Source organism: Ranitomeya variabilis, chromosome 6, assembly GCF_051348905.1.
Source record: "Ranitomeya variabilis isolate aRanVar5 chromosome 6, aRanVar5.hap1, whole genome shotgun sequence".
NCBI lineage: Eukaryota > Metazoa > Chordata > Amphibia > Anura > Dendrobatidae > Ranitomeya > Ranitomeya variabilis.
In genome coordinates, this window is record NC_135237.1 from 384653646 (window position 1) to 384676928 (window position 23283).

Sequence of the window (23283 nt, forward strand, 5' to 3'; positions counted from 1 at the left end):
GTAGGGCCCTTTAAGGTTCCTAAAGGTGTGAAATTGACCTCTGCAAAGTACATAAAGTTTCTGACTGACAACTTTCTTCCATGGTATAAAAAGGAGAAACGTGCCTTCAGGAGCAAAATCTTCTTCATGCATGACAATGCACCATCTGAAGCTGCAAAGAAAACCTCTGAGTCATTTGCTGCTATGGGCATAAAAGGAGATAAACTCATGGTGTGGCCACCATCTTCCCCTGACCTCAACCCTATAGAGAACCTTTGGAGTATCATCAAGCAAAAGATATATGAGGGTGGGAGGCAGTTCACACCAAAACCGCAGCTCTGGGAGGCAATTCTGACTTCATGCAAAGAAATACAAGCAGAAACTCTCCAAAAATTCACAAGTTTAATGGATCCAAGAATTGTGAAGGTGATATCAAAGAATGGTTCCTATGTTAACATGTAACTTGGCCTGTTAGGATGTTTTGGAGTTAAATAGCTTTTTTGTTCAGTGAATGTGACCTCCTAATGCTGCAAATTCCACAATTGAGCATTTTCAGTTCTTTAAAACTTATCAAATGTTTAGAAATTCTACTGTGCATAATAATTTGGAACAGTGCATTTTGAGTTTTTATTCATTTTGGAGATTATACTGTTATCATTGGGAGGTTTCTCAATAAAATTCAATGTATAATCTAACGGGTGATGACTTTTATTAGACTGACTGTCATTTGCCCCGACCTTTTAGGAAAATCTGAGAAAAATGTAATTTGCATAATAATTTGGAACATAGTGTAGAGGGAATAATGCTGGTTTTAATGAATCAAGGCCTACAAGGCAGTAATCCACTCTATGTACGGGCTCATAGACTTTCTATTAAGTCTGTACATGGTTCTGTGAGCTCATCTTAGTGTTGTAAGCAACCAACGGAGGTCACAGAATACAGACCTTCACTGAACGGCAGCATGTTTAAGTATGTACATCATAAAATGAAAATGGTAGGTACCATTTAATGTTCCAAAAAAGCAGTTACTCATCCACTCATAATTAGATTATAAGGTATTATTGTGTATTAGCATATAAACCCTTTAGGAAACGTAAATCACAACCTGCACACAATGAACCTGTGATCAGAACTTACCAGAATGAGATTGCAAATAAAATAAGGCCGAGAACCACGCTGCTGATGTATGGGTCATCTACATGGCTAACATTATGCTTCAGTATAATCCCAAAATTGACAAGTGTAGCAATGGAAGTCCATGTGCCATATGTAGCTAATCCATTATGTACCTAGGAAACAGACACAAGACTTTTAAATAATTCAGAAAAAAGTATGCGCCACTCACCATGGCAGCTTGAATGAAAAGTCCTTAATTTCATGACTTTCATCTTAGATGGTAAGGTGCAGAGGGGTGCGGAGAGAAAGGAGAGAGGACGACGGCCATTTCGCATTACAATGCTTCAACGGGTCCAGGTGAATGACTAATTAATAAGTTCTTCCTTTAAAAAGGCTGAACATTTCTATTCCTTCCGTCATCGGACTTAAAGTAGGATAGATTTCTTTCTAGTGGACAATAAGACATTGGGTTGATGCTTATCAGCGAATATTGTTCCGATTTCATGGTCGGATCATGCCCCTGTATCCCTGAAATTAGCTCTGCGTCACCAGGCTAACCCATCCTCCAGATGGCGGCTGAACACGTCTCTCCTTCTGAAATGAACAGGTAGTAAAGAGAGTGTCAGCGGGACTTACACATTATTTCCATGAAAATGATAATGGAGAAGTAACTGGTGAATCCCTGTGGTCAGCGCATAAGGCTGTTATAAGGGGAATTTTTTTACAGCAAGCATCCTATTTGAAGCGCAACAGAGAAAAATATAGAGACAGCCTCATTTCCCGTCTCAAGCAATTAGACTCTGTAAATAAAGCATCCCCATCTCAGGCATTGTCAGAAGAGATTTGCAATATTAGATTTAAATTGAGAGAGAATCTCTTGTCGGTGTGTGAACATAACTTTAAAAAGCTTAAATCAAAATTCTATGCAACTGGGGACAGAGCCGATGCAGTTTTTGCCCGCAGGGTCAAGAAAAGAGAGGTAAAATCCGGGATTGATCATCTGGTGAACCCCCAGGGGAAACATATTAGAAACCCAATGGAGACTGTGAATGAGATTGTAGGTATTATTCTCAACTTTATAATTTAGGGGAAGATCCCGATACACCCCATCCCTCTCCAGTGGCGATTAATCAGTACTTGCAAAGGATTAACTTACCAAAGGTTTCCCAGGAACAATTAAATTTCCTGAACACGCCTTTGCTAAAGAGGATCTTTGGACCACCATTAGGTCCACCAGAGGTCATAAGGCTCCGGGTCCGGATGGGTTACCAAATGAGTATTATGATCAGTTCCAGAAGATTCTAACCCCCTTACTTCTATGTTTGTATACAATATGGTGGGATAAGGAGTCTATATCTAAAACTAATTTAGAAGATATGATTTCTACTCTGCCAAAACCAGGGAAATCTCCGTGTCCTAGCAACTTCAGACCTATTGCACTCCTAAATTGCGATGTAAAAATTTTCTCTAAAATCTTAGCTTTAAGATTACATCACATTATTCCCACATTCATTTTCCTGGATCAGGTTGATTTTGTGGCAGGTCGAAAAACAAAAGATGGGACATGCAGAATGATTAACCTAATTAAAGTGGCGAAGCTTTGTGGACTCCCCAGTGCTTTCCTGTCTTTGGATGCTGAAAACGCTTTTGACAGGGTGAACTGGGGATATCTTAGGAGTGTTTTGACGAAGTTTGGCTTAGTGGGCCCCATATGGTCAGCGATCTGTGCCATGTATTCTAACCCCAATGTTAGGGTTTTGTCGTCGGGATTCTTGTCAAACTCATTTGCAATTTGTCGGAACACGACAGGGCTGTCCCGTCTTCTATCATCTTCGCTTTATGTATGGAGCCATTATCTGAAAAAGTACGAGCTTCTCCGAATATAGTGGTGAATATATGATGGTGCTAAGATTTTATATTATTTTAGGTGTATTCCAGTCAGAGTTCCTATTAGATTTCTCTCATCTCTTCAAAGAATGGCTAATCATTTTATTTGGGCTCATAAAAGACCAAGGGTGGCTAGAAAGTTGATGTATTACTCATAGGATGCAGGAGGAATGGGGGTCCCTAACTTGCTTGCATATCATAGGGTGGCAGTCCTTGTTGGGGCAAGAGACTGGTGGCTAATGGATAATGCTCATAAGTGGCTACAGATCGAAGCATTTCATGCTTGTAGGTGCTTAACTCGTCTTACACTAGAAAGTGAGACAATTAAGAAAACTTTGTTTACCCCACCCCTCCCGATGATGGCGGTTACTATAGACTATTGGGGACAAATAGCTCGAAGTTATTAAAAATCCCCCTCACCGATGTATCTTTGAAAGCTGTTGAGCAGCATATCCCTTACATTGGCCTGCATAATTGGATCAATGCGGGGATTGAAAGTCTTCAGAACTTGATGGATGGTTCTGAACCTCCTCCCCTTTGACCAACTGTCCTCAAAACATCCAGGTATATGACGTCTATTTGCAAATTAGGCATCTGATCCACACATGACCAGAGTTGTAATATTAAGACTCCCTTGGACCACAGGTTTAATGGGTATATTCCGATACCGGAGTTGGGATCTAGCGGAATTTCTATCCTATATAGTGCTTTGAATACACCAGCTGTTGATACTAAGTTACCATATATGATTCGGTGGGAGGGGGAGCTAGGCATATCTCTTGACCTGGAGACATGAAGGGAGGGTTTAAGAGAGGTGCAAAGAGTATCATCTTGCCTAAATCACCTGGAACAGTTAAAAAAGTGCACTTAAGGTGGTACCAATGTCCGTCGCAGTTAGCTCATTTTGGTCCTAACCAATCTCAGGTGTGTTGGAGAGCTTGTGGGCAAAGGGGGACACTGGGCCGTATGTGGTGATCTTGTCCGGTTACATCTCAATTTTGGGTAGATATTGGTGATCTAATATGAGAGGTCCTTGGGGTAGAGTTGGTTTTGGAGTCCAATATGGGAGTTTTACATATTGGCATAGATAAAATACCTCAGGTGCTTAGAGGTTCTTTCTTGCATATTTTGATAGCAGCCAGGTTAGCTCTGGCAGCTAGGTGGAGGGAGACGAGTTTGCCATCCATAAAAGAGGTGATTGAGAAAGTTAATATAAATTGCCAATATGAATTGGCATTGGCTCATTCCATCTCAGCTAAAAAGAGAATTCAGAGTATATGGATAGGATCTAAGGCTGGATAGGCAGAGGTCAGCCCCTTTCCACTGAAAATGTAAAATCTTATTTCACCCTATGAAACTTACATTATTGGGATTATGTCATCATGCTTTAACCTGGGAGTTCCCGTGATGTCACTGTGGGATGGTGAAGAAGTCATATTTTAATGAGTATATGTAGAATGTGTACAGGTACCTATCGTAAATTGTTATTGTATGTATTTGTGGGTTTTGTTTGACCCTTTGTGTGTTCTAAATTTTCTGAAAATTTAATAAAAATTTATTGGTTAAAGGGAATCTGTCACCTCATTTTTCGTATATTTCGTAAAGATTATACTCACCCAGGGGCAGTTCGGTGCGGTCCGGGTCCAATGGGTGTTGCAGATCCGGGTCCAGCGCCTCCCATCTTCATGCGATGACATCCTCTTCCTTGTGCAGCACCCCAGAGTCCTGGTCGTTGCAGTACTGACGCTCCGCCGCTAAGGGGAGTGATGGTACGTCTGATGGCACTTAAGGAGTTCACCTGACCAGGTATCACAGACACCAATACACTTCACAGTCTGGCCTCCGGGGGGAGCAAAGGGCACTATGTATTAGGCCACTCCTCACAGTCTGGTAAAACTGGGGGTTGGATAGAAAGTTAGACAGAAGCTGACTGGGTTGGAACCAGGCAACATCCTGTGGCAGAGGGTGTTGCGGGGGAAGATTCAGGGGGGTCCCTGTCAGGGGTGGGATCCTGACAGAGGCCTAGCGAACAAGACAAAACGTTAAGGAACCGCGCCTGCACTACATCGCGGCGGTATCTCAAGAAAGGACATAAAGCGAGGTTTATTGTGAAGAGTGAGAAACGAGATCATAGCAAAAAGGAGATAACACCAGTAGGAGTCGTGCTGTAAGATCGAGGCAGTATCCTACTGAGGCGCGTAGCCGGAACGCCAAGGAAGTATTGGGCTCCAAGCATTACTTCAAACCAACGGCAGGACAGTTAATTATAGGTTGGCTGTCTCACCTAAATCACCTAAGCAGACATAGGGGGCAACTGTGGGAGAGGGGCGTCACTAGGGTCCCGGAAGAACTCCAGGCCTACCCGTCATATGGGTGCGTCCTAGCCATATCATCTGAGGGACGGAGAACAACATCAGAACAGATATAAGTTGTGGGAAAGAACATCAGAAATAGACACAACAGTTGTGAGGACTATCCCGTGGTGCTCAGCAGGGAAGTACTACAACACACAGGCGCTAGAAGGTAGGCACAGATTTCCACCTGCAAAGGGAACTCTGGAGGTGCCATCGGACTGGCCGGTCTCAGACAGCCCTGTTTAACCGTACTCTGGATTGAGGATCTTGAAGCCTTCAGTAAAGAGGTAAAGAGACTGCAACCCTGTGTCCTCGTTATTCACCGCGACCTGCACCACTACCTACACCGTTCATTGGACGCCCCTTAGCAGGGTCACGGACCGGGTCTAGCCACCGTGACAACCCCAGAACTGAGACAGACAGGTCCGGTACCGAGTACCCCGCGGCCCTGCGTCTGGGGGCGCTCCACTTGCTTCTGTCGTGGTCATGCACAGGCGTAATTCTCTGCCCTGTTGAGGGAAAGCTCAGAGAGGCCCAGCACCTGCGCACTGCAGTACTTTACTCTGCCCTCAACAGGGCAAATCAGTACGCCTGCGCAGGAGTTGCGACAGGAAGCAAGGAGGATGACATCATATGAAGATGGGAGGTGCCGGACCCAGACCTGCGACACCCATCGGACCCGGACCGCACCGGATCGCTCCTGGGTGAGTATAATCTAACTTGTTTTTCTTACCTTTCTTGTTACATCGGTGGCTTATTTACAACATCACAGCATGCTGTAGAAAAGCCCCTAATGGTGGTGGCCGCAACTTATATGTGAAAAATGAGGTGACAGATTCCCTCTTAAAAAAAAAAGCTGAACATGTGATTTAACCATATACATATACAATCAAACAAAAATGAAATAAAATAACTAAAAAACATTATTACTATTATTATTTATTATTATAGCGCCATTTATTCCATAGCGCTTTACATGTGAGAAGGGGTATACATAATAAAAAACAAGTACAATAATATTAATCAATACAAGTTATTATGAATCATCACATACAAAAGCATTTTAACTTTTACTGTTATTGCAACAAAAGAAAAAAAATTAAGAAAAACTTTTTTTTTTCACAAAAGTGTCACAAAAACATTGACAAATCAATCTTGTCTTTCAGACTTATGGGACCCTTAGCCTGCATTTTGAGAATCCATTTGGCTTCTTGTTTCAATAACAAATCATTCCGATTGCCTCCTCTTACAGGATTCTGGATTATTCCAAGCCCTGCGAAGCTCAGGGTCGGAATTCTGAAATTTTGTTATGTGATTTATTAAGAGATTTATTAATCGCTGGGAACCTTTCCTGAGGAGATAGATTGATATTGTTCACAGAATCTTGTTTTTAGGGGTCTTATAGTTTTTTCCTATATAAAAAAATTTGCAGGGACAGAAGAAAACATACACTACAAATTGAGTCCTACACAAGACATTGCATATCCTCTGACAAGTCTGGCATATATCTAAGGCTGGTTTCACACGTCCGTTTTATTCTGGTACAGGAAAAAATGGTACTGGAGATGTCAGTGTCCGTGTGTGTAATGCTTGCAGCACAAGTGTGGCAACCGTGTGCCACATAAGTAACACATGCACGGGCGCCTGAAAAGCAGCGGTACAGTAAGTGCTGTGTCCTGGCTCCGGGTGCTGAATATGGCTCTCATCATTCTCCCCTGCTCTGCCGGCGATCAGTGCGAGCAGGGGAGAATGATGAAAGTTATAATCAATTGATAACAGTGACAACAGCTTATGGGACTATTACTCCCATCAGCCTACACCTGCTGCATTAATAACAGTGAGTGCAGGCGGTGGCTGATGGGAGTATTCATCACCCGCCAACTGCGCTATAAATAAATACATTTTTAAAAATGTGTAGGTTCCCTTGTATTTTTGATAACCAGCCAGGCAAAACTCAAGAACAGAGGGGTCCCCATGCATTTTTTTTTATTTAAATAAATAATGTGAAAAAACAGTGTGGGGGTCCACCCTAAGTTTTGACAACCAGCCTTGTTAAAGCTGAGAGCTGAGTGCTGGTATTCTCAGGGTGGTAAGGGGCCATAGATTATGCCCCTTCCAGCCTAAAAATAGCAGCCCGCAATTTTGCCCAGCTCTTCTCACTTGCCCTATAGTGGTGGAAAGTGGGGTTCATGTTTGTGGATTTGATGTCACTTTTGTATTGTCAGGTGACATCAAACCTACAGGATAGTAATGGAGAGGTGCCTATAAAACATCTATCCATTACTAATCCTATAGTTATATGGTTATTAAAGACACAGCCAGAATAAAGTCTTTTATTAGAAATAAAACAAAACACACTTTTCCATTTTTAATAAACACAGTGATACTCACCTAACCCGATTCCACTGAATCCCTTGTCTCCTGTAATAAAACAAAAATAAAAAAACAATATCCCTCACCTGTCCGTCATTCTGTCTTATGCAGTAATCCATGACCGTGGGGGCTAAATAGTTTTCAACCTGCACAGTGCCAAGATGCAACCGTCCAGGCTGAGAACAACTGGTGAGTGAGCTGCTACAAGCACAGCGTTAGTGACTAGTGCTGACATCATCATGGTTACCGCTGTCAGTGAGACTGCATTCCCAGCCGAGCTGAACTGTGGTGACCTCAGTACCATGGGTAAAAGTTATTGATGAGGTCACCGCAGGTCAAGCTCAGTGACTTCACTGCAAATCACGATGAGAAACTCTACAGGGCAAGTGGGAAGAGCTAGGAAAAGTGCTAGAATTGGTGCATCTAATAAATGCATCTTTTCTGGGTGGCTGCGGGCTGCTATTTTTAGGCTGGGGCGGCCCAATATCCATGGCCCCTTACCAGTCTGAGAATAACAGACCCCATCTGTTGGCTGGTTGTCAAAAATGTGTGGGACCCCACGCTGTTTAAAATTATTTAAATAATTTTAAAAAAATTGCTTGGGGACCTCTCTATTCTTGATAACCAGCCTTGCTAACGCTGACAGCTGAAGGTTGCAGCCACCAGCTGTGAGTTTTGCCTGGCTGGTTATAGAAAATACAGGAATATGACAGATTTTTTATTTATTTATAGCGCAGGTGGCGGATGATGAATACTCCTTTCAGCTGCTCCTGCTGTCACTGTTATTAGTGGCAGCAGCTGTAAGCTCACGGGAGTAATAGTCCCATCAGCTGCTGCCTGCTGTCGCTGTTATCAGTTGAATATAACTCTCATTATTCTCCCCTGCTAGAGCTGATCGCCGATAGAGTAGGGGATAATGATGAGAGCTGTCTTCAGCACCCAGCGCCAGAGAACAGCGCCTACTGTACTGCTGCTTCCCAGGTGCTGGTACGTGTCACACAGATGACAACCTAGTGTGCCATCCGTGTGCACATATGCAGGACATTTTGAGGCCCATGCTGCTGGTAAAAAATGGACAAGTCTACGTATGGGTCACATAGACACACAGTCCATGTGACCACATGGACATGTGCACAGCAACATAGATTTCAATGTGTCTATGTGTGTAAGTGTCTACGGTACGTGTGAAAACTGTTGTGGGGGAGCACCAGGGCTGTAGTCGTGGCTGAGAATATCTGTTTACATGCGCCCTGGTCTCTGCCATATGAATACAATGTCCCAAAGTCAGCATACCTATCTCTCTGCTTCGCACCTTCAGGGTCACCTCTGGTCCATTGCAGGCTCACCCCCAATGATTGCGCATAAGTAGAGACAGAGTCCAATTCCAACTTTAAACGTAGAACTTTACTTGTTTTCAATCGCTGCCCATCCACATCAGTTACAGCATCAACACAGAGTTCTACACCATTCCCATTCCTCCCTTTCCCTGTGCTCTTCTCTATGTCCTTCAGTTTGTACCCGGTTTGCCCCGTCTCAACCAGTACTGCAGCGTTCTCCCTGTTCAGCTTCACTACGTTTAGGAGTTCCCTAGTCCATTTCACATGGACATGAAGGCCTCTGCCCATGTAGAAAACTGCCACATCTTGGAGCGACCTGCGTTATAAGTCTGCTGCATTGCTGGCTCACTGGCCCTGGATGGCTGGGCTCTTCGTTTGAAATGTTTCGGAGCCGCCTGCCCTGACTGGGCTCTATGGCCCCTACTGATTAGAAACAGGAAAACCCTCTAGCTTATCCACGGTTGGCTCCTCCTATGTAAACTACTGTATGTACACTAATGTACCCTCTCTAGTGTCCACCTTGAGGTACTGCACTTACCCTATCTACACAACATATAAATATATGTACATAGCAGCATCAGAAACATTATATATACACTCACCGGCCACTTTATTAGGTACACCATGCTAGTAATGGGTTGGACCCCTTTTGCCTTCAGAACTGCCTCAATTCTTCGTGGCATAGATTCAACAAGGTGCTGGAAGCATTCCTCAGAGATTTTGGTCCATATTGACATGATGGCATCACACAGTTGCCGCAGATTTGTCGGCTGCACATCCCAAAGATGCTCCATACAAGGCAGGATGGATCCATGCTTTCATGTTGTTTACGCCAAATTCTGACCCTACCATCCGAATGTCGCAGCAGAAATCGAGACTCATCAGACCAAGCAACGTTTTTCCAATCTTCTACTGTCCAATTTCGATGAGCTTGTACAAATTGTAGCCTCAGTTTCCTGTTCTTAGCTGAAAGGAGTGGTACCCGGTGTGGTCTTCTGCTGCTGTAGCCCATCTGCCTCAAAGTTCGACGCACTGTGCGTTCAGAGATGCTCTTAGGCCTACCTTGGTTGTAACGGGTGGCGATTTGAGTCACTGTTGCCTTTCTATCAGCTCGAACCAGTCTGCCCATTCTCCTCTGACCTCTGGCATCAACAAGGCATTTCCGCCCACAGAACTGCCGCTCACTGGATTTTTTTTCTTTTTCGGACCATTCTCTGTAAACCCTAGAGATGGTTGTGCGTGAAAATCCCAGTAGATCAGCAGTTTCTGAAATACTCAGACCAGCCCTTCTGGCACCAACAACCATGCCACGTTCAAAGGCACTCAAATCACCTTTCTTCCCCATACTGATGCTCGGTTTGAACTGCAGGAGATTGTCTTGACCATGTCTACATGCCTAAATGCACTGAGTTGCCGCCATGTGATTGGCTGATTAGAAATTAAGTGTTAACAAGAAGTTGGACAGGTGTACCTAATAAAGTGGCCAGTGAGTGTATATAAAGGGGTGGAGCATCACATGGTCCCAGCACACCCCTTACACTGTCACCACACATCCCGGAGACATGGACGTGTGAAATAAGACAGGTTAAGGCTATGTTCGCATGTTGCGTTTTTCTGTGCAGGCAAAACTTGCTCTTTTTGGAGTAAAAAAAGCTGCGCACAAAAAGCAGGTTTTGCTGCGTTTTTGCTGTGGCTTTTTTTTTGCTACGTTTTTATTGTCTATTGTACATATGCTGATAAAGTTTAGTGCCCCAAAAAAACATGATGCAACTTCCTTAGGTTTTTGCACCAAAAATGCATCAAAACCTCATTCATGGGCATTTTGCTGCGTTTTTGCACTTACTCATTGTTTTCTATGGGTAAGAAAACACTGAAGGAAGTGACATACTGCAGTTTACAAAAACGCAGCAGTTTTCCAAATGAGTCAGGATAAAAAAACAATGTGTCTGCATGAGATTTCTGAACTCTCATAGCTTTTGCTGGTATAGTAAAACGCACCTTAAAATTTGCATCAAAAAAGACAGCAAAAAGTAAAGCCTAGTTCTGTACGACTACAGTGACATAAAGAGCAAGAGCAGTTTATCAGCCTTTCCAAGGTATGGGAGTGATCATGCCTGCTGTAGTACAGGCGGATACAATATATCCATGTAACTAACTCTCCTTTGCTGTTTCACTCCAAGCTTTGCATCAAAGCAGTGCAGAACCACAGATGACCAGCAGGTGGTGCAAGATAACTTTCTATAGTTACTATTTGTATCTGTCACAGTTATTACATTCAGTTCCAGATCTGTTTAAAACAATGTGACAATTAGGCAGAAATCACGGTAGTATTTGTGAGCTATTATCACAAAGGTCACAGAAGATTTCTATGGTAGTCTTTTCTTACTGGCAAGAATAAATCTAAGGCATTATCCCCCTTCCAAAGAAAAACAAAAACAAACTTTAGTAACTGTTTTATATTCAGTAGCATCATTATAACTAAATGCAAGTGCTGTAAAGTTCAAAGAGGTGCAAAGCGGGGTCACTGTTCAAAATTTGCAATATTTTGGCAACTTCTATAAGAGTTGATAGTATGAGATACAGGTCAGCAGTAGACTGTTACTGGATATTACTTAACAATGAAAATCAGATCTGTGAACACACAGACTTGCGCCCAAAAAATTTAGGCTGTCATTAAAATCAGTCTATGCAAAATCGTATATCCAATCATAAAATTGCCATATAATTACAAGCAACTCACCAAGAAGGACATGAAATTCAAAAAACGACACAGAAAAAAGGCAGCCATAGTTACCAGCATCATGTCACTATATTAAATGCATTACAGGATAAGAGCAGGCCCCGCAATAAAGGCGGAGGCAGCTCGATTGCAAAATAGTGATGAAACAACCAGTCACACCGACCATTCAAGGAGGGAGTTGTGGCCAAATATTATAAATGTATATACAATATTATACACAGATATGGCTTCTATAGGACGTCAGTCACACAGATATGTGTCGTACACAGTATCTGGCTTACAGCCTATTAGTGACACCCGTGATGTTGTATCAGGCAGGCTGCCCAACACATGTAAGTACACCCCACTCAAAGGACAGACATCCCAATTACCCAGTCAGTACTAAAGGGTCTGGCTGCATCCTAAAAGATATAAGAATAAGAAATAAAAAAGATGTATGAAATACAGGAGGTACTGGATGATATTTTAGCCAAAATATTCAGGTTGCGAACTCTGTGCACCTTGTCACAAATCTTACTCCAGTCAGGGACTGGAGTAAGATTTCCGCCCTATGGAATGCCAGAACTCATAGTAAATTTCACAAGCCATGACATCACCATCATCCCACCCGAGGTTTGTCAAAATGGGAAACTGTTGTGAAAACTTCACAATTCACAACATTTTTGTGCAACTCAGCATTGCACAAACATTTTGCAACTTTTCAAAGCAATTTACACTAGAATTCTGGCATAATCACTTTGATAAATCAGGGCCATAGTGTTTAATGTTAACCCCTTAACCCCAGGAGCTTTTTTTGGTTTTGCGTTTTCGTTTTTCGCTCCGCCTTGTTTCCATAGCCATAACTTTTTTTATTTGTCCATCAATCTGGCCATGTGAGGGCTTATTTTTTGTGGGACGAGTTGTACTTTTGAACTATACCATTGGTTTTACCATGTCTTGTAACAGAAAACAGGAAAAAAAATCCAAGTGCTGTGAAATTGCAAAAAAAGTGCAATCTCACACTTGTTTTTTGTTTGGCTTTTTTGCTAGGTTCACTAAATGCTAAAACTAACCTGCCATTATGATTCTCCAAGTCATTACATGTTCACAAACACCAAACATGTCTAGGTTCTTTTTTATATAAGTGGTGAAAAAAAATCCAAACTTTGCTAAAAAAAAAATTGTTTTAAATTGTGCAATTTTCCGATACCCATAACGTCTCCATTTTTTGTGATCTCGGGTTGAGTGAGGGCTTATTTTTTGCATGCCAAGCTGATGTTTTTAATAATACCATTTTTGTGCAGATACGATTTTTTGATCGCCCGTTATTGCATTTTAATGCAATGTCACGGCAACCAAAAAAAGTAATTCTGGCGTTTCGATTCTTTTTCTCACTACGCCGTTTAGCGATCAGTTTAATCCTTTTTTTACTTGATAGATCGGGCGATTCTGAACACGGTGATACCAAATATGTCTATGCTTGATTTTATTTTTATTGATTTATTTTGAATGGGGCGAAAGGGGGGTGATTTGAACTTTTATATTTTTTTCATATTTTTAAAAACTTTTTTTTTTTTACTTTTGACATGCTTTAATATCCTCCATGGGAGGCTAGAAGCTGGCACAACTTGATTGGCTCTGCTAAATAGAGGTGATGTTCAGATCGCCTCTATGTAGCTGAATTGCAGACTTGCTATGAGCGCTGACTACAGGGTGGCACTCACAGCTATCCCGCATCAACAACCATGGAGGTCTCAAGGAGACCTCTGGTTGTCATGCCGATGCTCCGATGACCACCGATCATGTGACGGGGTCACCGGTGCGCATATGGCCGGAAGCACTTGTTAAATGCTGTCAGTTTGACAACAGCATTTAACTAGTTAATTGCTGCGGGCGAATAGCGATTCCACCCACTGCTATTGCGGGCAGATATCAGCTGTTCAAAACAGCTGATGTGTCCCGGAATTTTAGGTGAGCTCATTGCCGGAGCCGGCATCAAAGCGGGGGAAACTGACATCGGCGTAATAGTATGTCTGATGGAAGTAAGGGGTTAATACCACATCGCAGGCTACAGGCCATAACAGTCAAGTTCAGAATGACTGTCAAGAAGTAGGACATGTCCATATAGAAATTCACTAATCTTAAAAGGATTCCCTGATCTTCAGCTACACGTCTCCAGTTACTGTATGTGACTGCAGACTTGTGAATCCTCACATTGCATGCACTGTGTGCTGTGAGGATTCTCAGTTCCGGGAATGGGAGGTCTTGTGACCACAATTATGTGTTATGCATACTCCTAGCCACCTTCCGACTAGACTGTTTCCGGTCTCGCTTAATGCAAATGTATCTAGCGCCCGTCTAGTCGGAATGTGGCTGGGGAATGCATGTCCCATACTTACGGTCACAGGATAGCTCACTCCTGCGACTACAGACTTTTAACTTAAGGCCAGACAACATCTCTAATGCATGATCATATCCCCTTCTCCATTCTTATCTGATTTGTAACGAATTACAGAAATGGCCAGATATGTTTTGTGTGATGCACATTCTGCTTTAGGGATGTTAGATAAGTATTTTTTGACCTGAAACAACTGAATTGATGATGCAATATCTACACTATCCCACTATATAAAGGGGTAGTTTTCCTGCACTTTATGAACAAAGAAACATAATTCATGCACTGTACTATACTGTTACATGACGAATGCAAACAACACCAGAAGAACCCCCCCCTTCCTGATTATAATATGATCCGTCTGGTTTCCATTATGGTGGCGCAGGATTTCAAAAGCACAGGTGTCACCATGGCCTTATAGATAATAAAACATAAGCAGCATTTTCCAATAATACAATTTCCAATATTCATTACAAAAAAATTCAACATAGTCAGTGGCAGCACAATCTGAGCAGCTCTAGCCACATTAAAAAAAAGTTCTAAAACAATGTTAGCACTTTCTATAGGCAAACTGATAGAACAAGAATATGGGGCAAGCAGTCAGGATGACATCACTGCATCACACCCGCCTTTGGCATAGCCTTGGTGTGGTGCGGCAAGGACTGCCCTCTGCTCTGCCATACTATTCAACTTTGTCCGCATCTTATGCATGCTGATACCGTTCCTAGTGGCAGGGCAAAGGGGTCTCTTGTCCTATCAGCTTAGCTCAATTGAAGCTCATGGGGTTGAACTTCAACATTATACACATTAGAGGTGGACATACTATTTTTGCAATCTGTGCAGCCACACAGAGACTCAAAAGGTAAAGGGTCCACTTTCACCTGCAAATGATGAACTATGACACTCCTAAGAACCCACATACTGTTCTTGTAAGCGACCTTCTTCTGTCTGTCCCTGATACACATGGCATGGTGCCATATTTTTCTAAACCTAAACAATTACTATAATACAATATTCGTACCATTGCGTGATCAGTTATTCTAATATATTGACAATAAATAGCTTTTCGGCTGAAGCTGCAGACATTATTTTTAGGTATGCTTACCAATATTCTGATGCACCACAGATCGAAAGGCTGATTTTGTGACATCCAGTCTGCATACCGGTAACAATTTCTATATGACATGTGAAGCATTAGGAAGATGGTTATTGGTATTAAAGCTAAGAAGACATTCGCATATATAAGGAGCCTGTGGAAAAAAAGGGAAAGAAAATTAGGAAGTTTTGCTAATCCATCAATATATACTTAACGTATAGACAAGACCGACATATACATGACCTATCTTTAGGACAGGCCATCAACACCAGATTGGCCAGAGTCGTCATATTGGCATCATGGGCAGTACTTGCACTTCCTATGGCTCGGGATGCCACGATGTCGCAGTGCAACACACATTATGACAGTTGTGGGACCCAAAAAAAACCAGGAGGCACCCAGGATACCATCTCCGAGGATACTGGAAGACTGTACAAGTCCAGCTGCCACAGAAGATCAGACCTGATGCTAGAATAGGGCAGCGCAAAAGTTTTATTCAACTCTAATACACAGTGCATGGATCAGTCCGTAGCTCCATAGCTTCATACATTGTGTAGTGACTTTTCTTGGGTTCTGTAGGTTAGCGCAAATTCACTTCAATAAGACTTGAACTCTGGTATTCCGACTCTGCACACTGTGTACTTCCAGCAGCCATGTGAGTGGGTGACCAGTTTCAGCCCCCTACCTATCTGATATTGATATGAACAAAACAAGGCTGCACGGCACTCCAATATTCAGGGATGCACGAATAGGATGCTACTCCAGTATTATGCAAAAATAGATTCGGCACACCCAATGCAGATGCAGAAAACAGAAATAATTTTATTGGTATGGGTACATCAACTGTTTGAAAATATTGACGTTTCGGCCAGAACTAGGACTTCATCAGAACTACAAATAGTAACAGAATTTTATTTTGTTGTCAAGGTAAAGCACAATTTCAATACAAGGATAGCGACCACTATACATAGTTTACAATACACAAAAAGAGAAAAAAAAATAAAATAAAAATTCCATTGCTTATACATTCATATGCTGTAGATAAAGTTCCATTTTAATATTCAGTAGGTGCAGCATGATATATAAATTCACTATGCAAAATACTATAGCTGATCTCCCTTTAGTTTTCAGAGGAGAAAAAACAAAAAAATTAGATCACATACATTCATGTACACCTGAGCTGTAAGAAAAGGGGGGGGGGGGCAAGAAACAGACATGTTTATACATCCCCAAAACACAATGGTAGCATAGGTACAATAAAGCATTCAATGCAGTGTCACTATGTATAGTGGTTGCTATCCTTGTATTGAAATTCTACATTACCTTGACAAAAAAAATTTCTGCTACTATTTGTAGTTCTGATGGAGGCCTAGTCCTGGCTGAAACATCAACATTTTCAAACAGTGGATTTACCCATACCAATACAATTATTTCTAAGTTTTCTGCATCTGCATTGGGTGTGCTGCATCTATTTTTGCATGACATTGATATGACCTATCCAATGGATAAATATATTCGTCCTGGTACTGTGCTTCTCTGAAAATAAGACATGGTCTTATATTATTTCCAAAAAATAATATAAATAATATAAATTTCCAAAAGGAATTTTACCTAATGTATATGACACATAGATGTGGTATCAATTCCTTTTGGAAATTGTGGGTCTTATCATGTGATGAATCATTGTGGTTTGTCCTGATGAAGAGGTATGAACACCTTGAAACGCGTTGACAAATAAAAAGCACATCCATACCATTTTGGTCTCTCATTGTATATTGGACCTCTGTCAGCGTGGATTTATATCCACTTTTCCTACAAGTTTGTCTTCACATTGGTGGATCTGTCTGCAGCAACGTATCTCAACAAACTAGCATGGGGTTGTGACTTTCACAGCCCCATGAGGTGAGCAAATCCCGTTTTAACACTTTCCTTTATAAATCAGATAAGACCATATTGTGCTTACTGTCATTCCAGTTTTCATGTCATTTGAGCTTTGCTTCTGCAGTATCAGACAGACGCAGTAGCACTGAAACTGATTGGATCAGGCTTGTGAGCAGCGCTTGCAGCCTCTGATAGACTGCACTGGTGGCTGGTAACCCAGGCAATGAGAGTATACTATAAAATTAAAAAGTCTCACCATTTTGAATAGCAGAGTGGATCTACTATATAATTGTCTAAGGGTCACTTCCGTCTGTCTGTCTGTCTGTCCCGGAAATCCCAAGTCGCTGATTGGTCGCAGCAAAACAGCCACGACCAATCAGCGACGGGCACAGTCTTGCGGCAAAATGGCCGCTCCTTACTACCATGCAGCATCAATAGTAAAAAGATCTAATGTTAAAAATAATAAAAAAATAAACAATAGTATATACTCACCGTCAGTTGGCCCCTCGGATCCAGAACAGGCCTTTCCCGCTCCTCGCGACGCTCCGGTGACCGCTCTATGCATTGCGATCTCGCGAGACCGCTACGTCATCATCTCACGAGACCGCAATGCACTCTTGGGACCGAAGCGCGTGAGGAGCATCGCCTAAATCCGGGGGCCAACGGAAGGTGAGTATATAACTATATTTTAATTCTTTTTTTTTTAACAGGGATATGATGCCCACATTGCTATATACTACATGGGCTGTGCAATATACTACGTGGGCTGTGCAATATACTACATGGGCTGTGCAATATACTACGTGGGCTGTGCAATATACTATGTGGCTGTGTTATACACTACATGGGCTGTTATATACTACGTGGGCTGTGCTATATACTACGTGGGCTGTGTTATACACTACGTGGGCTGTGTTATACACTACGTGGGCTGTGTTATACACTACGTGGGCTGTGTTATACACTGCATCAGCTGTGTTATACACTACGTGGGCTGTATTATACACTACGTGGGCTGTGTTATCTGTTATATGCTACGTGAGCTGTGTTATATGCTATGTGGGCTGTTATACACTCCGTGGGCTGTGCTATATACTCCGTGGGCTGTGTTATATACTACGTGGCTGTGCTATATACTCCCTGGGCTGTGCTATATACTACGTGGGCTGTGCTATATACTATGTGGCTGTGCTATATACTACGTGGCTGTGCAATATACTCCGTGGCTGTGCTATGTACTACGTGGCTGTGCTATTTACTACATGGGCTGTTATATACTACATGGCTGTGCTACATACTACGTGGCCGGCCACGAACAATCAGCGACAGGCGCAGTCCGGCCACGAATTGGCACGGGATTTGAACCACACTTCACTAATTTGTCGCGGTTGGCTGAATCCTGTGTATTCAATGTATTATTCTAAAATCTTCATAAATAAACTACATACATATTCTAGAATACCTGATGCATTAGAATCGGGCTACCATCTAGTTTTTAATAAGAGGTAAACTGCAGGGTTGCTTGTTTTCATAAGCACTTTCAAATTTTACCCATTTATCAAGATGAGACGACCACTTTAAATACCTGCAACAATAATAGCTAAACATAGATTTCCCCAATAATATGACACTATGATAGTAATACTTACTCCCTGTCCCACAGGAAGAGCCAGCCAATATTAAGGAGATTGTTAAGTATCCATAAAGCAAAAAATTCAGGTGGATGAATTGCTGGTTGGAGGTAGATGCGGCCCCTTTTATTGCTAAAACAAAATGGAGATTTGTTAGTATAGTGTGGAATGTACATTAGATAGATATTATATGATTATCACAAATATTCCCGTTAAATCGTAATGGCCAAAAAACTGATAATAGGTTAATAAAAAAATGTTCTCCTCTTCCAAAGCAGATAAGTTGTAAAAATGGAAGAGTTTTACAGATGTGGTGTGTCGAGTGTTGAGTGGTCACTAGTGATGAGCGAATATACTCGTTTCGCTCAACGGATCCTAGCGATTCTGAGACTGTTTTTTCATGACATATTGGGCTTCATGTTTGTGGTAAATTAAGGTCAATAATTTTTGCGTTTATTTGTAAAAAAAAAATGGAAATTTGGCAAAAATTTAAACCAGAAAGTTATGTGACACAAAATAGTTAATAAATAACATTTCCCATATGTCTACTTTACATCAGCACAATTTTGGAAACAATTTTTTTTTTGCTAGGAAGTTATAATGGTTAAAATTTGACGAGCCTTTTCTCATTTTTACAACAAATTTTACAAAACTATTTTATTAGGGACCACTTCACATTTGAAGTCAGTTTGAGGGGTCTGTATAGCTGAAAATACCCAAAATTGACACCATTCTAAAAACTGCACCCCTCAAGGTGCTCAAAACCACATTCAAGAAGTTTATTAACCCTTCAGGCGTTTCACAGCAGCAGAAGCAACATGGAAGGAAAAAATGAACATTTAACTTTTTAGTCACAAAAATGATCTTTAAGCACCAATTTTTTAATTTTACCAAGGGTAAAAGAAGAAAGTTGATGTCCAATTTGTCCTGAGTACTCTGATACTCCATATGTGGGGGGAACCACTGTTTGAGCCCACGGCAAGGCTCGGAAGGGAAGGAGCGCCATTTGATTTTTTGAATGAAAAATTGGCTTCAATCTTTAGCGGACACCATGTCACGTTTGGAGAGCCCCTGTATGCCTAAAGATTGGAGCTCCCCCACAAGTGACCCCATTTTGGAAATTAGATACCCCAAGGAACTTATCTAGATGCATAGTGAGCACTTTGAATCCCCAGGTGCTTCACAAATTGATCTGTAAAAATGAAAAAGTACTTTTTTTTCAAAAAAATTTCTTTTAGCCTCAATTTTTTCATTTTCACATGGGCAACAGGATACAATGAATCCTAAAATTTGTTGGGCAATTTATCCGGAGTACACCAATACCTCATATGTGGGGGTAAACTACTGTTTGGGCGCATGGCAAGGCTCGGAAGGGAAGGAGTGTCATTTGACTTTTTGAATGAAAAATTAGCTCCAATCGTTAGCAGACACCATGTCGCGTTTGGAGAGCCCCTGTATGCCTAAACATTGGAGCTCCCCCACAAATGACCACATTTTGGAAACTAGACCTCCCAAGGAACTTATCTAGATGTGTGCTGAGCACTTTTTACCCCCAAGTGCTTCACAGAAGTTAATAACGCAGAGCCGTGAAAATAAAAAATCTTTTTTTCCCTCAAAAATTATTTTTTAGTCCGCAATTTTTTATTTTCTCAAGGCTAACAGGAGAAATTGGACCCTAAAAGTTGTTGTCCAGTTTGTTCTGAGTATGCTGGTACCCCATATTTGGGGGTAAACCACTATTTGGGCACACATCAGAGCTTGGAAGGGAAGTAGTGACGTTTTGAAATGCAGACTTTGATGGAATGGTCTACGGGCGTCACATTGCGTTTGCATAGCCCCTGATGTGCCTAAACAGTAGAAACCCCCCAAGTGACCCCATTTTGGAAACTAGACCCCCCCAGGGAACTTATCTAGATGTGTGGTGAGCACTTTGAACCCCAAGTGCTTCACAGAAGTTTCTAACACGCTCTGTGTGAAAATAAAAAATCATTTTTTCCCACAAAAATTTTTTTTTAGCCTCAATTTTTTATTTTCCCAAGGGTAACAGGAAAAATTAGACAAATTTGTTGTGTAATCAATTTTTACTGAGTACGCTTATGCCCCATATGTGGGTAAACCACTGTTTGGGCACACGTCGGGGCTCGGAAGAGAGGGAGCACCATTTGACTTTTTGAACGCAAGATTGGCTGGAATCAATGGTGGCGCCATGTCGTTTGGGACCCCTTGATGTGCCTAAACAGTGGAAACCCCTCAATTCTAACTCAAACACTAACCCCAACACACCCCTAACCCTAATCCCAACCCTAACCATAACCCTAACTACAACACACCGCTAACCCTAATCTTATCCCTAATTCCAACCCCAACCCTAATCCCAACCCTAACTCTAATTCCAACCTTAACCCTAAGGCTATGTGCCCACATTCCGGATTCGTGTGCAGATTTTTCCGCACCGTTTTTGAAAAATTTGCAGGTAAAACGCACTGCATTTTACCTGCGGATTTACTGCAGATTTCCTGTGTTTTTTGTGTGGATTTCACCTGCGGTTTTACACCTGAGATTCCTATTGTGGAGCAGGTTTAAAACGCTGTGGAATCCGCACAAAGAATTAACATGCTGCGGAAAATACAACTCAGCGTTTTCGCGCTGTATTTTCCGCACCATGGGCACAGCGGATTTGGTTTTCCATAGGTTTACATGGTACTGTACACCGCATGGAAAAATGCTGCGAATCCACAGCCAAATCCGCACTGTTTGCACATACCCTAATTCCAACCCTAATTCTAACCCTAATTCTTACCCTAACCCTAGTTCTAACCCTAACCCTAGTTCTAACCCTAACCCTAACTCTAGTTCTAACCCTAACCCTAGTTCTAACCCTAACCCTAACCCTAGTTCTAGCCCTAACCCTAGTTCTAACCCTAACCCTAATTCTAACCCTAACCCTAGTTCTTTCCCTAACTCTAGTGGAAAAATAAAAATAAATATACTTTCTTTATTTCATGATGTTCCCTACCTATAGAGGTAATGAAGGGGGGGGGCTATTTACTATTTTTTTTTATTTTGATCACTGTGATAGAACCTATCACAGTGATCAAAATGAATGAACGAATCTGCCGGCCGCCAGATTCGGCGGGCGCACTGCGCATGTGCCCGCCATTTTGGAAGATGGCTGTGCCCATTCTAGATGTCGGACGGACACCGGGAGGGACCCCGGAACTCCGAAGGTACGGGGGGTGGGATCGGACAGCGGGGGGGCGCCGGACAGGACGGAGGGGAGAGGAGGGGAGAGGAAGGCAGCGGAGGACATAATGGAGGGGAGGAAAGACTGACGGCGGCAGCAGATCACGGCTGTCAGTCGGTGGTGAGTGCAGATAGGGGTCTCCAGCCATGGCCGATTGTATTGCAGCATCGGCCATGGCTGGATTGTAATATTTCACCAAGTTTCATTGGTGAAATATTACAAATTGCTCTTTCAATGGCCAATCAGAGCGAACGTAGCCATGGGGGGCAAAGCTACCCTCCCTGGGCTTAAGTACCACTCCCCCTGTCCCTGCAGGGGTGTCACAGGTCAGATTGGCACCGACTTTCATAATGCCTACGTGGCGTGTCAGGTCGAGAAGGGGTTAACTAAAAGAGCCATCTTGACAGAATGCAGCATTAGTGCTGCACAAAGTGGCTCTTTTAGTTAAAAACGCCTGGGGGGGCAAACTGCGCATGCCCAAGAAAAAAACGTACAGCGCAGGCGCTGGGGCCAGAGCAGAACACACAGGCGACTGCTGTGTGTTCACTTCCTCAAAGTGGTTGCTGTTGCGGCTGCTGCTCCGACCGCGAAAGGTCGTCTGGCAAGCGAGGGACGCACCGCGGTGGTCACTGACAAGGCGGTAAATCTGGGAGCACCCATGTGGGACGTTAATGAAGGCAGAGGAGGCGGAGCCTGGTGCGCAGAGGCCCTGAGTGATGGCTGGGAGGCGTTTCTGTCCGGGGGAAAAGACATGCCCCCAGGTCTATTTCAAGGTGTCAGGGACAAATTATAAAAGCGATTATTTCAGCAGTGGCAGGGACTCAAACTAAAAGAGCCACCTTGACAGAATGCAGCATTAGTGCTGCACGAGATGGCTCTTTTAGTTAAAAACGCTTGGGGGGGTAACAGGTTCCCTTTAACCCCTATGAGACAAAGCCCTTTTTCATTTTTGCGTTTCTGCTTTTTGCTCCCATTCTTCCCAGAGCCATAACTTTTATATTTTTCCTTCAATATGGCCATGTGAGGGCTTGCAGGGCAAGTTGTGTTTTTGAACGACACCATTGGTTTTACCATATCGTGTACTCAAAAAAGCCAAAAAAATTCCAAGTGCAGTGAAATTGCAAAAAAAGTGCAATTCCACAAGGTTTTTTAAATTTGTTTTTACCATGTTCATCAAATGCTAAAACTGACCTACCATTATGATTCTCCAAGTCATTAGGAGTTCATAGACAGCAAACATGTCTAGGTTCTTTTTTATTTATGTGGGGAAA

At 42.4% G+C, this 23283-nt stretch overlaps 1 protein-coding gene across 1 annotated transcript in view; it reads right to left on the minus strand.

Annotated features, from left to right (window-relative positions):
* LOC143782555 (uncharacterized) overlaps positions 1-23283 on the minus strand; it is a 56909-nt gene that overhangs the window by 23832 nt on the left and 9794 nt on the right. Inside the window, exons 3-5 of the mRNA XM_077270095.1 lie at positions 18787-18900; positions 15266-15410; positions 1117-1268 (exon numbers count right to left, since the gene is read on the minus strand). Of these exons, the coding sequence (XP_077126210.1) occupies positions 1117-1268; positions 15266-15410; positions 18787-18900 (411 nt within the window). The remainder of the gene's footprint in view (positions 1-1116; positions 1269-15265; positions 15411-18786; positions 18901-23283) is intronic.